At 41.1% G+C, this 18,578-nt stretch overlaps 1 protein-coding gene across 1 annotated transcript in view; it reads left to right on the top strand.

Annotated features, from left to right (window-relative positions):
• The first annotated feature begins 1,941 nt into the window (after window positions 1–1,941).
• LOC129835207 (adhesion G protein-coupled receptor A3-like) overlaps window positions 1,942–18,578 on the top strand; it is a 52,672-nt gene continuing 36,035 nt past the window's right edge. The window contains exon 1 of the mRNA XM_055900702.1: window positions 1,942–3,056. Coding sequence (XP_055756677.1) covers window positions 2,833–3,056 — 224 coding nt within the window. The 5' untranslated portion in view covers window positions 1,942–2,832. The remainder of the gene's footprint in view (window positions 3,057–18,578) is intronic.

The following is an 18,578-nucleotide window of genomic DNA, read 5'->3' as shown; positions in this document are numbered from 1 at the left end:
ATGTGAATTCTTATATGGTGTTTTCCTCTCTGACTGACTCTGGCTTTCCATGGCTATTGCCCACTGAAAAGCTAGTCTGAACTTGTTTGAGAAGCTCTGTGTGAAGGAACACAGAAAGAGAGGAGATACAATGCTGGATGAACTAAAAGAGAGAGGGGGTGCATCGCAAAGAACTGCTTTTATTACATTTGAAAAGGAAAGCATTGTTTAATTGTCTTGGCTGCATTGTTATCAAGGTAGACATGTGTAGGTAGACGGGTACTCATGCTATTATAAGACTAGTAACAACAATGAAGTATTGTTATGTTGTTACATACCATTTAAAAAATTGCATTTGATTACACAAATTAAATTGCTATGTAACAACAATGTTGTTACTGTAGTCATTGCAGTATTACTACGCATATAGCACCAAGAGTATGTAAAGTGTTACCAAATACATTTTACCCAAGGATGAGAAAGGATTTATCTGTCAACAAATCTAGTAGACCACCAAATAGGCTACATATCCAAATCAACACCCACCCATAGCATCACTACTCTGGATGGTTTTGACCTAGAATATGTGGACAACTACAAATACCTAGGTGTCTGGTTAGACTGTAAACTCTCCTTCCACTCATATCTCCAATCCAAAATTAAATCTAGAATCGGCTTCCTATTTCGCAACAAAGCCTCCTTCATTCATGCCGCCAAACATACCCTCGTAAAACTGACTATCCTACCGATCCTTGACTTCGGCGATGTCATTTACAAAATAGCCCCCAACACTCTACTCAGCAAACTGGATATAGTCTATCACAGTGCCATCCGTTTTATCACCAAAGCCCCATATACTACCCACCACTGCGACCTGTATGCTCTCGTTGGCTGGCCCTCACTACATATTCGTCGCCAAACCCACTGGCTCCAGGTCATCTATACGTCTTTGCTAGGTAAAGCCCCGCCTTATCTCAGCTCACTGGTCACCATAGCAACACCCACCCGTAGCATGCGCTCCAGCAGGTATATTGCACTCGTCATCCCCAAAGCCAACACTTCCTTTGGCCGCCTTTCCTTCCAGTTCTCTGCTGCCAATGACTGGAACGAATTGCAAAAATCTCTGAAGCTGGAGTCTTATATCTCCCTCTCTAACTTTAAGCATCAGCTGTCAGAACAGCTTACCGATCACTGTACCTGTGCACAGCCAATCTGTAAATAGCACACCCGACTACCTCATCCCCATATTATTACTTACCCTATTGCTCTTTTGCACCCCAGTATCTCTACTTGCACATCATCATCTGCACATCTATCACTCCAGTATTAATGCTAAATTGTAATTATTTTCGGCTCTAGGGCCTATTTATAGCCTACCTCCCTACTCTTCTACATTTGCACACACTATACATAGATTTTTCTATTTTTCTATTTTTCTTTTGTGTTATTGACTGTAACTCTGTGTTGTTGCTTTTGTCGTACTGCTTTGCTTTATCTTGGCCAGGTCGCAGTTGTAAATGAGAACTTGTTCTCAACTGGCCTACCTGGTTAAATAAAGGTGAAATAATTTTTTTTATAAAAAAAACTTCGGTCTATCAAGGAGAGGGGCAATACATGTTATTAACTGACATTCCCTGATTTGTGATGTAGCCTAAAGCTTGACAACATTAAATTATTTTCTAGGAATATTCAAGAATATATATGTGTCACTCGGGAATGCTCAAAAGTTCAAGGACCAATACTGGATATTTTTCATGGTCAATATGGCTAGGCATATCTATTTTCCATTCAATTAAAGAAAATAGTTTTTTTTTCTCTATAATTGATGGGTGCACAATTTTGCTTTGTTTACCTTTTATTGTGTTTCATCTTTTTCTTCACCGGCACGTAAAATGTAAACCTGAGCAGCAGATAGACTGGGAGACAAGAGGCAGTCTGTATTGCCTGTAGAGTGACGTCAGTGGCTGTAAATGTATGCAACATGGAGCCCGGGTCAAGACTGTGGGAGAAGAGTTCTCAACGGAAATGAAGCCAATGAATACTTTCAAAGAGAGAGACGAGGACAGCAATTATGGATATCTATTTAAACTTGGAAGAATTTCTTCACATTACTGACTAACTCGAGTGGGAATATGTTTCTTTCTTTCGTTTTTTAGGAGTGCTATGATTTCCCTTTGCACCAACAACTGGACTCGATGGACGCCTAAAGTGAAAAGTTGCTTACAGATGTTTTAGTTAGTTGTAAGGCTATTTAAATGTGTGGCAGTTTACGCCTCTCGCGATCAGTTATTTTAGGGAGAACATTTTTAAAGTTTAGGCGTGATCAGATTTCATTAAGTTAGTGCGTTTATCTTTGGATGACTGCAGCTGTCTCTTGGTGGAGTAGGCAAAATTCTCACTTGGATCCGCGCTATTGGCGACAAAGAAAATATTTTCTCAATCGTTTAAGTCAAATTGTGTAGCCTAGAAAAATCGTTACAATTACAAGTGAATGTTTTTTTTCCCGGAAGGCAGCAAAGACCCGATAAAGAAATTGAATTATAAATCGTGTATTTTGGCAAACAAAGGATGTATAGACCCTCTCTCGGATTAATTGACGCCGAACACAAATCGAAACCTTTGCAAAAAATGGAGGGGGAAATCCACATTATGGTGGACAATATGTTTGCAACATGACTGAAGCTCAGAATATTCTGAAGGACGTTTTGGCTTACCATTTTAACAGTACCCTATTTGTGCCAGACCATTTCATAGTACGACCATAAATCCCCGCCTTCCACGCTACTTGATATTAATATATACTTGTCTCTACATATGCTTCAGTAGCCTAATTATCTTAACATCTCATTTAAAATGAGGGTAAACGCGGTGGATTTGTTGCAATTGTTACTTGTTTTGCTACTCAGTGGCGATGGATCTGCGCTATCATATGATTGTAAATCATATGATGAACGTTCAAAAAGCGCAGGGAAAAGCACACAGTCGGTGGCCACGGCGGATAGGAAAGTGGTCTGTAGCAATATGGAACTCCATCAGGTGTTACCCCCGGACTCCTTCCCCAACAGAACAGTCACGTTGTAAGTATAAATCGCATCAACAAAATAATTATGCTGTCCCCTTGTTTGGAACAACTTGGGCACACAGAAATAACCAAACCGCCAAATGTTTGTCTTGTTTATTACCTACACTTTATTCTTTCTGTTGAGGCCAACTACTATTCAACTTTCAGGCCAACACAACTGGCAGAATTCTTCAATTAGCTAATAGCCAGCTATATCTTGTTAGTTTTACACTGACCTAGTTTGGGTATGTTTAGGTTAATCACTAAGTTCTGCTGATGAATTCAACGACTGACATACACATACTGTACATTACAGCTCAAATAAAATGATCCTGCCCTTACAAATGTTATTTATTATGGATCCCCATTAGCTGCTGCCAAGGCAGCAGATACTCTTCCTGGGGTCCAGCAAAATTAAGGCAGTCTATACAATTTTAAAAACATTACAATACATTCACAGGTTTTCACAGCACACTGTGTGCCGTCAGGCCCCTACTCCACCACTACCACATATCTACAGTACTAAATCCATGTATGTGTATAGTGCGTATGTTATCGTGTGGGTGTATACATGTGCCTATGTTTGTGTTGCTTCACCGTCCCCGCAGTTCCATAGTGTTTTTATCTGTTTTGTCAATCTGAATCTACTGCGTGCATCAGTTACTTGATGTGGAATAGAGTTCCATGTAGTCATGGCTCTATGTAGTACTGTGCGCCTCCCATAGTCTATTCTGGACTTGGGGACTGTGAAGAGACGTCTTGTGGGGTATGCAATGGTGTCCGAGCGGTGTACCAATAATTCAAAAAGACAGCTAGGTGCATTCAACATGTCAATACCTCTCATAAATACAAGTAGTGATGAAGTCAATCTCTCCTCCACTTTGAGCCAGGAGAGATTGACATGCATATGAGTAATATAAATTCTCAGTGTTCATCCAAGAGCCAGACGTGCTGCCCAGTTCTGAGCCAATTGCAATTTTCCTAAGTCCCTTTTTATGGCACCTGACGACACGACTGAACAGTAGTCCAGGTGCGACAAAACTAGGGCCTGTAGGACCTGCCTTGTTGATAGTGCTGTTAAGAAGGCAGAGCAGCGCTTTATTGTGGACATACTTCTCCCCATCTTAGCTACTGTTGTATCAATATGTTTTGACCATGACAGTTTACAATCCAGGGTTACTCCAAGCAGTTTAGTCATCTCTATTTGCTCAATTTCCACATTTATTTCCTGCTTGTGTCAAGGATACAGAGGTCACTATTTCATGTGTAGCTTTACTGCATCACGTCCATCCCCTGTCAGCTGTATAACAATAATAGTATCCTTTCTAACAGATGGCATTGTCATGTCTCACTATAACTACTCCTGTATGATGGAAATGTCAGTGACCAGAATACAGTTTTAATATGGTAAATGCAGTGTATACCTGTATGGCATCCCAAGGGTATTTATATAGGCTGAGCAGACACATATACTGAGATTGTTGAACACATCTAGTGTGTGGTTGGTAATCATTTTCATTGCCACAACACAGCTATTTGTGTAATGCAACCACACTGTGTGTACCATTAAACCACCACAGCATATTGCACATGCAGTTACCCCGATGGAGAGAAGACTGAAGTGTTTTTGAGTCTACACCAGTCAAGAGCATCAGTTCGTTATACTAGTACTCTACACTAATACCTCATTTGAATGGCCCAAGAGATGGAAAAGGCCTTTTATTGTGACTTGGTTGATGAAAGGTTGAGCCTTTGCCTAATTTGATCTATGTTGTGTCGGGGGGCTTTTTTTTGTACGGAGCTAAATTAATGACAAACCACGTGATGGGATGTCTTTTCAAGGGGCTACGTCAAGCATGTATCAAAGCCTCATTGGTACAGTTGTCTCTCTTCTAGTGGCCTCTTCCAAAAATAGGAGGAAAGAATGCAAGGAATTTGGCTTAGTGGTTGTACGTGGGCCTCTATAACGTTAAAACGGAGGATGTAGGTGTGGATTGATGTGGGTGGTAGATTGTTTCTTTTTCTTCTTCATTTTTTAAAGTTCCTCCAAAGAAGCTTGTAGTTCCTCAAGGATTATTTTTCTACTCTGACTAGGCATGAATTTGGTTAAGTCAGTGACTGATTGAGATGTTATTACCCCGTCATGGTATGCAATCTTTCTTTTTTCCTTACAATGAGCTCAACTGCTTGGAGGGCCATCATTTTGTTCCGCCCGACAGTGATTGATTGGGAGTGGAAACATATTCCTGTCTTGAGCATTGAACCAAGCTCCGTGATTCAAGGTCTGAGAGTTGGTCACCGCAGAACAAGCGCGCTAATGAGATTGCACACATTGCAACGTTCTCCGGCATTCCTATGGGTTTCCCACTAAACGTCCCCACGGGTCTCTTAAAGTGTTTGTCAACAGATTTCGGGAATAATGGCGGTAGGTCTTCAGGATTTCAAGGTTTCCGTCAAATAGACTCACTGCAACTCTGTCCAGATGAAAGTGACCGCTTTCCATGAAACCGCGCTCTCTTTTTGGCTGCTACATTTTAGGGGTGTTTGTTTATGGCTTGTAAGATCAGCATGCCTAGTGGTTAAGGGGCTGGTTTACGACCTCTCTGTGTCCTGTCAGAGGGGTTAACAGCGGTCTGGACACTGGGCCTGGACTGACCTGATCCCAGGCAGGGTCCCTGCTGCTCCACCCGACCTTCCCTGACCCTGAAAATCAATCACTTCCCCCTGCCTGGACACCGTAGGTCCCAGTCATGCCCTACTACCTCTCGCTCTTGTTCTGTGGGGCCAAGAAGTTCACCCTGCCTTCTGGCCCCAAAAGCTAAAGTTGGGAGGACAGAAAGTGCAAAAACTAAATTGATAGTGTAAGGAAATTTGGATGGCACTTTCGATTTATTTTGAAAAATGGACTGCCAATAAGATAGTCCTTAACTTCTGGTTAAGCACACCACATACATTGATTGTTTTGTGGGCATTTCATCTTTAATTCCGTGGTATGCAAAAGTTACAACTTTTCCCCAGTGAAATTTCTATGTCAAGATGACCTTTGTCAGACCCACCATTGTGGGTAAATAAACCTTTCTATCTGGTTTAGTTTGGATTACCACGCCATTATCTCAGGGAATGGCTTATCTGGAGCTACCTCTGACTTGTGCAGATAATGGATGTTTCTGGACAGAGTTCACACAATCGTATCCAGCCTTAACCACTGGTCTAGGGTCTGCGAAACCACCATAACATGTTCTAAATGTGTTGATTTGGTGCATCGTTACCAGTCCCTTTCCAGACTTGTTATTTGGGAGATTTGAAATAGTCTATTGACAGACTTGCTTGTCAGTACATTAAAGACTTGGTCCGATGCAGTGATTCATGTTGGGTGTAATTAGAGACCCATTAATCATACCTTTCCTCTCTTTGACCCACACACTTCCTGTTTCCTGTCTGGAGGGATCATCTGACCTTTAGCCAAACTGACCAGCTAGCGGTTAAAGCTACAATATGTAACTTTTTGGGAAAACTGACTAAATTCACAGAAATGTGAGTTATAGGTCTCTCATTTTCATTGAAAGCAAGTCTAAGAAGCAGTAGATCTATTCTATGTGCAATATTTCTATGCTTCCCGCTCTGAGTTATTTTTTTTTTGTTGCTTCTTTTGGTTTTGTACACCAGCTTCAAACAGATGAAAATATAATATTTTTGGTTATAGAAAACATATTTCACAGCGGTTTAGATGGTACAATGATACTCTATCCAGACTGCTTGTTTTGTCACATAAATTGAAATAAGACAGTCTTCAAAAAAAATTTAGCAACCAGTAAATGGTGAAGCAATTTCAGCATATTGCAGCTTTAAAGCGAATAAAAAAGACAAGTTTAAAACTTTCTTGAGTCATCAACGAAATTCATCTAGACATTTTAGTCAGAGTAACTAAGCACTATGATTTAGAAAAATGTTAGTTGCACATAGTTTGTAATCAAAATGGCTGGAAAACCTTGATTGGTTTAAAAGTCAAACTCATTAGGTTCATAGGGAAAGTATTTGGGGACCCTGTTGTGGAATGCATCCATTTATCCAGCGTGGCTCTCTCTGAGTTCAGGCTGCTGAATGTCTCTGTGGAGAAAGGATGAGTGCTGCATTGCCAGCATTTGGACTCTCCAACTGATACTGCATGCCAAAGGAATCTGAGAGAAATGAAACAAACTCATTGACTCACCCAGCTTTTTCTCTTGTCAGAAAAGTGTTTTGTGAAATGAGGCCTCGTGCTAGCATAACCTTTGCTTCTTTCCTCCGTGTGTCGTTTGAAGAGTATATGCGCAACCAAATGTGTGTGAGGCTGTACCTGTTCATGTTTCACCCTACATTAGAGGAGCCCCTCTGGGATCCTTCCCAGCAGGCACCTGGGCTTGACTATGCGGCCCAGAGCACACCTGGAGTCCACCGAAGAGTGTGGAACTGATGTCAGCACGAGGCATGGATTTCCTCCCCACTGCAGGAAAAGCAAGTGTGATTTCACGACACAGTTAGGAGAAGTTAACACAAGGTTCACAGCAGCAGGGAATCATGGGGGATGGCCCGGTATGCGTCCAGTTTCCTGAATACTTAACCTGCAGTGAATGCCAGTGGACCATGTTTTTATAATGGAGTAGCTAACTTCATAATAGATTGACTTGAAACTTGCTGTAAAAAAACATTTACATTTTACATTTATAAAACGTTTTAAATGCATGAAAAAGACGAGTAAGCTATAAGCCTACGTTCTCTCGCCACTATATTTGACATCGTTGTTTACGTTATGAGTGAGCTGAATTTAGTTGTGGCATCTGAAGGTAGAATCCTTTCTGTTGTTCGCTTGATTTATTTAGCTGCTCCTACATGAAAAGGTGAAGTTGGCAGGTCGGCAGCCCTTTGATGTGCTTGTGTAACTAGTACCCAAGAGTACGCTGTCATGCATATCCGGTGGCTAGAAAGTTTTTTTTTTTGCTTTTCAGGCACGCATTTGGGTTAACGCAACGCCCCCTGTGTTTCCCATTGCTGTTGTGTGATGTTTGGAGAGGAGAACCAAATCCCGGAGGCGAGGCAATGACTGGCGGCTGACTGTTCACAGCCAGGCGGCTCACAGTCTCTCCTTGCACACTCAGACCTGTTGAGCATTTGGTTTGCCAGACCATACTTGGGCCTCAAGTTCAAAGGCTAGGCTATTCATTTGGGCTTGGTCTTATGTGCACCTGAATTTCTGTACAAGAACGTGGGCCTTCTTGTTTGTCTATCTGAAAGGCTCCAGTTCTTGGTTTCTATTCTTTTGTCTGTTAGCCCTGTATTTTGCATATGCAACAGTTTGGGCCGCCTGGCTTGTTGCGAACTAATTTGCCAGAATTTTACGTAATTATGACAGAACATTGAAGGTTGTGCAATGTAACAGAAATATTTAGACTTAGGGTTGCCACCCGTTCGATAAAATACGGAACGGTTCCGTATTTCACTGAAAGAATATATGTTTTGTTTTCGCGATGATAGTTTCCGGATTTGACCATATTAATGACCTAAGGCTCATATTTCTGTGTTTATAATATTAAGTCTATGATTTGATAGAGCAGTCTGACTGAGCGGTGGTAGGCGGCAGCAGGCTTGTAAGCATTCATTCAAACTTTACTGCGTTTGCCAGCAGTTCTTAGCAATGCTTGATTCACACTCTGTTTATGACTTCAAGCCTATCAACTCCTGAGTTTAGGCTGGCAATACTAACGTGTCTATTAGAACATCCAATAGTCAAAGGTATGTGAAATACAAATGTCGACGCGTCACAATTCCTAACTACAACCTAAAACTTCTTAACTGGGAATATTGAAGAACTGGGAATATTGAACCACCAGATTTCATATGTTCTCATGTTCTGAGCAAGGAACTTAAACGTTAGCTTTTTTACATGGCACATATTGCACTTTTACTTCTCCAACACTGTTTTTGCATTATTTAAACCAAATTGAGCATGTTTCATTATTTATATGAGACTAAATAGATTTTATTTATGTATTATATTAAGTTAAAATAAGTGTTCATTGTTCATTCAGCATTGTTGTAATTGTCATTATTACAAAATAAATGTGTGTGTGTTTATTTATATATATATAAACAGGCTTTTTTTGGTCCTCCAATAATCGGTATCAGCGTTGAAAATTCATAATCGGTCGACCTCTGCCTTGCACGTAAAGGAGCTGTAAGGTGACTGTTTTCTATACATGCTTTAACGTAGCTCATTGGAATTAAAAGGAGATATTGTCCGGCTTATAGCTGTGGGAGAGTGACACAGCATAGTCTGTTCTTGTATGACAAGTGACCTCAGTGAATTATTTTATAGACAAGGCATTTGCCTTCCAAATGCGAGACAGTATTCAGGCCTTAATTTTGCGCAATACGCACGCTGCCAATTCATAACTTAGTTAAAGAATAATCTATGGGAATTTCTGAGGAGTTTCCTTATGGTCTCCCAAGCATTCTGGTCGTTACCACAGTTTCAGGGAGTGGAGAGAAAGTGCCAGGGTCACCTTTAACCGCCATTTCATCAGATGTAATTAAGTAATATGATGCCTACCCTCCTATCTCAATCAGATACTTTTGATGAATGTTCATAGTTTCCCCTTTAATATGGACTGGCAAGAGATAAAGGGCTGAAAGTAAGGCTCCTCCTGAAGCTCAGCAGCACCACAGCTATTGAGCCCGCCTTTTCTTTCACCACCACAACCCATCCCCTCTCTCTGTGTGAGCTTAGTGAATGGTGGAGTCTCTTTAGCAGGGTTTTTCTTTTTTTATCAGCTCAATTGCCATCAGAAACGTTGTTACCCCTGTGTTTCTAAAGGGCTCCAGCTCTCCTTCAGGCCGTCCTTTGTTAAGCCTTCTACGCATAAAGAAAGTGTTGCGAGGCTTTTTTTTTTTTTTGCCTACTGCCTTTGGGGGGGGGGTTGTATAGTGGCTGACCTTTTTTCTTTTTTACTCAATCCCTGGTTAACTTTTGTGCTAATAACCTGGGGCCGATGTACTTCAAATGGCTGGATGTTCTGTTGTGAAAAGAGTGCAACCTTACCTTATTGTAGGTGGTGTGTTTTATCATTTAAGATCTTTGCTTCACTTGAAGAGCACGGGGAGAACAGAACATTAGTTTGCCTGTTATGTTATAAGTGTTTTTAAATTTATTGCTGAGGAATTATCGCAATGGATTTGGTGGAATGGTGGTGAAACCATAGAGAGAGAGTTCAGTCAGTTAGGCTTGACGACATGCACGGTTTGTATGATAGAGGCTACATTTCTTGTGATTTACAGTCCCTATTTAATTAGAGCATATTACGAGAGATTTGTGTGGATCTCTCTTAGGGCTGACCCCATTTAGTAGACTGGTTGATTGTTTGGTCGATAGGCTGTTGGTCGACAGCGATTCTTTTTTTTTTAGTTGAGCAGTCGCAAATATATATATATTTTTCATGGCACACAAGACAGCTGTCTGATTCGTGTCAGTGGAATAATCAATTGCGGAGGCCGCAGGGAAGTGAGTTTGGCTAAGATGCACAAGGCACTTCTTTCCAGAATGTGCTTCCTCCCGCCAGTGCACATTCATTGTTTCGTAACTTCATTGTGTGAACTGTTTGCCCTTTGATTGTTAGTGTCTCTCAATTCCCTATTACATTCTGTAGGTCACCAGTAGTTCATTTACCGTTAATTCCCATAATGTAGGCTCTACAATGCTTGGTTGGTTACGTTAATTTCGGTTAATGTATTCTATTTATTATTATTATTGGTAACCGACTGTAATATTCTCATTGTTGGAGTGGACATGTTGTTTGCAGAGCTCACAACCTATGCAACACTTGTGAGGAACAACATTTTGGTTTATTTCATTCCATTTGCGAGTTTTGTCAATTTATTCATTGTCTTTTTTTGGAGCACTCCTGTCAATGTTGAATGAAGACGCACACCTGATTGCGCATATAAATGCACGCCTGGGCTACCCGGGCTATGCGCAAATGTAGGCCTATAAATGTGCCCATTTGGAGACGAATCCCAGAGCTGACAAGGTAAAAATCTATCATCCTGCCCCTGAACAAGGCAGTTAACCCACCGTTCCTAGGCCGTCATTGAAAATAAGAATGTGTTCTTAACTGATTTGCCTAGTTAAATAAAGATGTAAAATGTTTATTTTTTTTTAATCGGCCAAATCGGTGTCTGATTTCCGATTGTTATGAAAAGTTGAAATCGGCCCTAATTAATCGGCCATTCCGATTAATCGGTCGATCTCTAGTCTCGACCCCCACCCTGTGCAACTGGGTCCTGGACTTTCTTACGGGCCGCCCCCAGGTGGTGAGGGTAGGAAACAACATCTCCACCCCGCTGATCCTCAACACTGGGGCCCCACAAGGGTGCGTTCTCAGCCCTCTCCTGTACTCCCTGTTCACCCATGACTGCGTGGCCATGCGCACCTCCAACTCAATCATCAAGTTTGCATACGACACTACAGTGGTAGGCTTGATTACCAACAGCGACGAGACGGCCTACAGGGAGGAGGTGAGGGCCCTCGGAGTGTGGTGTCAGGAAAGTAACCTCTCACTCAACGTCAACAAAACAAAGGAGATGATTGTGGACTTCAGTAAACAGCAGAGGGAGCACCCCCTATCCACATCGACGGGATAGTAGTGGAGATGGTGGAAAGTTTTAAGTTCCTCGGCGTACACATCACGGACAAACTGAAATGGTCCACCCACACAGACAGCGTGGGGAAGAAGGCGCAACAGCGCCTCTTCAACCTCAGGAGGCTGAAGAAATTTGGCTTGTCACCAAAAACACTCACAAACTTTTACAGAAGCACAATCGAGAGCATCCTGTCGGGCTGTATCACCGCCTGGTACGGTAACTGCTCTGCCCACAACCATTAAGGCTCTCCAAAGGGTAGTGAGGTCTGCACAACGCATCACCGGGGGCAAACTACCCCCCCTCCAGGACACCTACAGCACCCAATGTCACAGGAAGGCCAAAAAGATCATCAAGGACAACAACCACCCGAGCCACTGCCTGTTCACCCCGCTATCATCCAGACGGCGAGGTCAGTACAGGTGCATCAAAGCTGGGACCGAGAGACTGAAAAACTTTTAGACCTCCACAAGTCGGGTTCATCCTTGGGAGCAATTTCCAAACGCCTGAAGGTACCACGTTCATTTGTACACACAATAGTACGCAAGTAAAAACACCGTGGGACCATGCAGCCATCATACCGCTCAGGAAGGAGACGCGTTCTGTCTCCTAGAGATGAACTTACTTTGGTGCGAAAAGTGCAAATCAATCCCAGAACAACAGCAAAGGACCTTGTGAAGATGCTGGAGGAAACGGGTAGAAATGTATCTATATCCACAGTAAAACGAGTCCTATATCGACATAACCTGAAAGGCCGCTCAGCAAGGAAGAAGCCACTGCTCCAAAACCGCCATAAAAAAGCCAGATTATGGTTTGCAACTGCACATGGGGGCAAAGATCGTACTTTTTGGAGAAGTGTCCTCTGGTCTGATGAAACAAAAATAGAACTGTTTGGCCATCGTTATGTTTGGAGGAAAATGGGTAGGCTTTCAAGCCGAAGAACACCATCCCAACTGTGAATCACGGGGTGGCAGTATCAAACATGGGTGTACTTTGCTGGTGCACTTCCCAATATAGATGGCATCATGAGGGGAAATTATATGGATATATTGAAGCAACATCTCAAGACATCAGTCAGGAAGGTAAAGCTTGGTCGCAAATGGGTCTTCCAAATGGACAATGACCCCAAGCATACTTCCAAAGTTGTGGCAAAATGGCTTAAGTTAAGGACAACAAAGTCAAGGTATTGGAGTGGCCATCACAAAGCCCTGACCTCAATCCTATTGAAAATTTGTGGGCAGAACTGAAAAAGAGTGTGTGAGCAAGGAGGCCTACAAATCTGACTCAGTTGCACCAGCTCTGTGTCAGGAGGAACGGGCCAAAATTCACCTAACTTATTGTGGGAAGCTTGTGGAAGGCTACCCAAAATATTTGACCCAAGTTAAACAATTTAAAGGCAATGCTACCAAATACTAATTGAGTGTATGTAAACTTCTGACCCACTGGGAATGTGATGAAATAAATCATTCTCTCTACTATTATTCTGACATTTCACATTCTTAAAATAAAGTGGTGATCCTAACTGACATAAGACAGGGAATTTTTACAAGGATTAAATGTCAGGAATTCTGAAAAAGAGAGCCTGGACTTGTCTAAGGTGTATGTAAACTTTCGACTTCAACTGTGCTTTCACGTATGAAACGGCACAGTCGATTGACCTACTTTGACGTACTTTTCAAAATCGATTCTAGAGCACAGGTTGACTATCTGTTCTTCATCGTAGGCTTCTCTATTCATCTACAATGCAGAACCCTTGTCCCAATTAAGATGTGAATATTATGAGTGGTCAACAGAACTATAAACACCTTCTGTTTAGAGGAAGTTGTTTATGGTAAACTATATGCAAGTTATTCTGCAGCCCTGGGAACTTAGCAGCTCCCTTCACGGAGGTCACACACCAGTCATGGGAGAGATGAAGGAAAAGAGCGAGAACAGAGCTCATGACTCAGGAGAATTCTCTTACACAGATTTATTTTGACAGTCAGAGAGTCACAAGGTTAGCAGTGCATATTTATCTAGACGGACTTGAAGAATTCCGAACAGTGTGTGTATATCTGTAATATAGCTGTGCCGATTTTAATTCTGAATCCAGTGTATACCTAATTTATGCAGTTTTCTAAGAAACTAGCATGGATATTTGTGGATAAACAAAGCTGTAATTGGATCTGGATGTGCCTACATGTCACTCAGGTCCTGTGAGAGAGAATATATTGGACTTGTGTATCCGAAGTTATAAATGTATGCACAGGCCCCCCCTCACACACACACAAATATACAAACGTAATTATTTTGGAGCATTGCTTGCTGTCATCTTTGTGCTCATTATCATCAGTGCAAAACCATTAATGTACTTATTATTTATTCACAATGAAATTACATTTTTAGACCATCCCTCCCTAAACCATATAATATAGCAATCCAATAGGCTGTATAAATCAGTCAAACCAGTTATTCCTCAATGCAAATGAGATTTTCTCGACCCGAGCACTTTATGCGAGGCCCCTGTGGCTCTGCCTGTATCATCAGTACGTGTCGAGAGCTGTGATAGACTTTGCAGTCTCGGTCCTCACCAAGCCCCGACATCTGGAGTTACAGCACAGAGGAAAGTCTGCACGGGCCAGCCATGAAACACAGGAACTGTTTGTGTTCCCTCTCTGAGGGGTTTTTAGCAGGGAAGAGAAAATATCGAATGAGTCTCCACCGGCCAACCCTGTAATAAAGCTAGCCCTCAACACCCTTTAATGACTCCAATCTGGCCGGGGGTTGTGGGTACTGGTTGTGTGTGTGACCCACCACATCCCCTCCAGAAGGCCAAAAAATAGGGCGACCACAAGCCAGTTGTGCCCCCCCCCCTCTTCTCACACCCTCTTCCTCCAAAGGCATAGTAATTGAATAGTGATGTTAACATACTATTGAATAACATACTATACTGTGAAGGTGACTAGCATGATTAAAAATCTGAAGAAAGTGTATTTTGGGGCCAACATTTTTCCTGCTCTTTGCTTTTCTTCTGACATGTATGACACTGCTTCTGTCACAGGACATTTTCCCTGACCAATGTTTTTCAGAGTAAACCAATGACTGTAGGGTGTCCAGTTTACACAGTTTGGGTGAAAAAGCACTTTGGTGATATAAATTCACTTCCTTATGCTATAAAATACATTTTTACCAAGACAAATATAATTATTAATGTTCTGAATCATTCAGTGGGGTCATTCTCTAACAATATAAACATATTTTCAAAAAAGTTGGAAATCTTAACCTAATACATCCGATAATAAGCACCAAGCTCTGTTGACATAGCGATCCAGTTTTGTTTTGAGGATTTCACATTTTGTGTTTGTCTTCAAAGTTGTTTCAGCGGGTTGCAAAATTTGCGTGACATGAGCTGAATTAAATTTGAAAGGCTTTGAAAATAAAAATTACGCTCAGTGCTCCGTTGACATTCCAGAGACGCTTGATTTTGTGAGAAATCTTCTTCTAAAGAACAGGAATTTGTAATTGATATGAGAAGCGTATAATAAAGTATGAAAATACTACATGTCATGTCTCAATTGATATCTGTCTTACCTCTATCGTATATTTCCTGCGGATTCGAGTTTAATGGGAAAGTCAGCCTGTCAGGTAGCCAGTAGCCTTAATTCTTGCACAGAATCCAGCCTAGCTGACACTGCAATTTCCCTTTAAATTATTTTACCTGGTCTCAGAGCTTTTTTTGCTATTCTGTACGTAAATGCGAAACACTCCATTTAGTATGATACAGTATGTTACGTTTCATATGGTATGTATTAATTTGTGGATGTCCATCACTCATTTGGTGTGATATGTTAAGAATTACAATTCGTATGATGTTATGAGTTTGCTAAACGTATGTTACAAATTCTAGCTAGGTGTCTAGGTTAGGGGTTAAGGTTAGGGGAAGGGTTCGCTTACATGCTAGGATCCCCATTAGCAGCTATTCTTCCCGGGGTCCACACAAACAGGAAACGTGACATAATGCAGAACATTAATAGACAAGAGCAGCTCAATGGAAGAACTTCTTAATGAAAACGTCACACATAGCCAGGGGTAAAGGCGGTCCGGTACATGAGTCAATCACAATAATAAAAAGAAAATGTCCAAAACTGGAGGCTATTACACCACTTTTGATCATTACACCACTTTTGATCATTACACCACTTTTGATCATTACACCACTTTTGATCATTACACCACTTTTGATCATTACACCACTTTTGATCATTACACCACTTTTGATCATTACACCACTTTTGATCATTACACCACTTTTGATCATTACACCACTTTTGATCATTACACCACTTTTGATCATTACACCACTTTTGATCATTACACCACTTTTGATCATTACACCACTTTTGATCATTACACCACTTTTGATCATTACACCACTTTTGATCATTACACCACTTTTGATCATTACACCACTTTTGATCATTACACCACTTTTGATCATTACACCACTTTTGATCATTACACCACTTTTGATCATTACACCACTTTTGATCATTACACCACTTTTGATCATTACACCACTTTTGATCATTACACCACTTTTGATCATTACACCACTTTTGATCATTACACCACTTTTGATCATTACACCACTTTTGATCATTACACCACTTTTGATCATTACACCACTTTTGATCATTACACCACTTTTGATCATTACACCACTTTTGATCATTACCGCATGTCAGAGGAATGGAAAAGCGAATGGACTTGAAAACGGGTGGTATAGCCTATGCTCCGAAATGCGATGTGGTTCGATGAGAACACAGACATTTTGCCAAGGCAGAGATGAGTGGCTGACACAAAGACACGCGTGGACAGCAGTGGATGCATTAATTCTGGCTTAATAACAATCTCCAAATGTCATTACACTTTTTGGTGTTTTGTGTAACTAGACTGGTATCCTAGACTAGTCCATTCACAACTCTTTTGAGGCTGGAAATATATTTCAAGTGGATGAACGTGCGGGGGTAGCATAGTAAAGGAGCCCTTTTGAAGTGATTGTTTGACAATCAGAAGAGAACATCATGACTGGTTGTGTTTATGCCACAAAAAAAGGTAATAGGTTATTAAAGTTAAATGACAAATATTTTACGACTAGGCCCACAGAGATCCTATTGAATTAATAGCAATTCTATGATTAGGCCCATACAATTTTTAAGGGGTCCTGTTCCAGAAAGAAATTAATTACACTTTCACACCTGCACATATCAGTACATAAACACACACAATATCTAGGTCAAATAGGGGAGTGGCATTGTGCCGGGAGGTGTTGCTTTATCTGTTTATTAGCTGTTCACTTGAGCAATATGAAATGGAAGGGAGTTCTGTGCAATCATGGCTCTATATAATACTGTACATTTTCTTGAATTTGTTCTGGATTTGGGGACTGAAAAGACACAAGGCTGGATGTCTGGTGGAGTAAGTCTGTGTGTAAATTGATTGTGCAAACAATTTGAAATTTTCAAAACAATGTTTCTTATAAAAAGAAGTGATGCAGTAAGTCTCTCCTCTACTTTTAGCCAGGAGAGACTGGCATGCATAGTATTAGCCCTCTGATTACAGTGAAGAGCAACACCTACCGCTCTGTTCTCAGCCAGCTGCAGCTTAACTAGGTCCTCCTTCGCAGCACCTGACCATGAGACTAGGCAATCAAGATAAGATTAATCTAAAGCCTGGAGGACTTGCTCTGTGGATTGTGGTGTCAAATCTCTTCCTCACGGACATACCTCTCCCCATCTTTACAACCATTGAATCAATATGTTTTGACCATGAATGTTTACAGTCCAAGGCACCACCAAGTAATTTAGTCTGCTCAACAGCTACATTATATTATTCATTACCAGATTCATCTGAGGTCTAGAACTTAGGGAATGGCTTTTAGTTTTAGAGATGTTCAGGAGTAGTTTATAACACGCCACCCATTCTAAAACTGACTGCATCTCCTTGTTTGCAGTTTCACTAGCTGTGGTTGCTGATGCGCATAGGGTTGAATCATCAGCCTACATAGATACAGTCTTTGTTTAATGCCAGCGGCAGGTTATTAGTAAAAATAGAAAAGAGTAGAGGGCCAAGAGAACCACACTTTAGATGTTTAACATTAGAGAAGCTTCCATTAAAGAAAACCCTCTGTTCTGTTATATAGCTCTGAATCCACAATATGGCAATCTGAGGTTGAAAAGCCATAACACACGTTTTTTCAGCAACAGGTTAAGGTCAATAATGACAGTACAGCTTTCACAATCTTCTTCTTATACATTTCTTTCAACCATTCATCAGTCATTTGTGTCAGTACATTGCATGCTGTGTGTCCTTCTCTATAATCATGCTGAAAGTCTTTTAATTTGTTTACAGATAAATAGTATCCGGTCAAATAAAATTTCTGCAAAATGTTGCTAAAAGTCGGCAGCAAACTGATTGGTCGGCTGTTAGAACAAGTAAGGGGTGCTTTACCATTGTTGGGTATTGGAATGACTGACTTCCCTCCAGGTCTGAGGAAAAAAAAGACAAATAGGAGTGCCAATATAGTGTGCTACCATCTTCAGTAGCTTTCCATCTAAGTTGTCAATACCAGGTGGTTTCTCATTATTGACGGACAACAATTTTCTACCTCACCCACACTAACCTTACAGAATTCAAAATTACAATTATTTTCATTCATTTATTAGGTATTTTATGATATTTTATTTAAATGAATGAAGGCCTAGGAAGAGTGGGTTAACTGCCTTGTTCAGGGGCAGAACGACAGATTTTTACCTTGTCAGCTCAGGGATTTGACCTAGCAACCTTTTGGTTACTGGCCCAACACGCTAACCACTAGGCTACCTGCCGC

Source organism: Salvelinus fontinalis, chromosome 36 (assembly GCF_029448725.1).
Source record: "Salvelinus fontinalis isolate EN_2023a chromosome 36, ASM2944872v1, whole genome shotgun sequence".
Classification (NCBI taxonomy): domain Eukaryota; kingdom Metazoa; phylum Chordata; class Actinopteri; order Salmoniformes; family Salmonidae; genus Salvelinus; species Salvelinus fontinalis.
The sequence above is the reverse complement of the archived record's forward strand: the minus strand, read 5'-3'. Positions and strand labels throughout refer to the sequence as shown.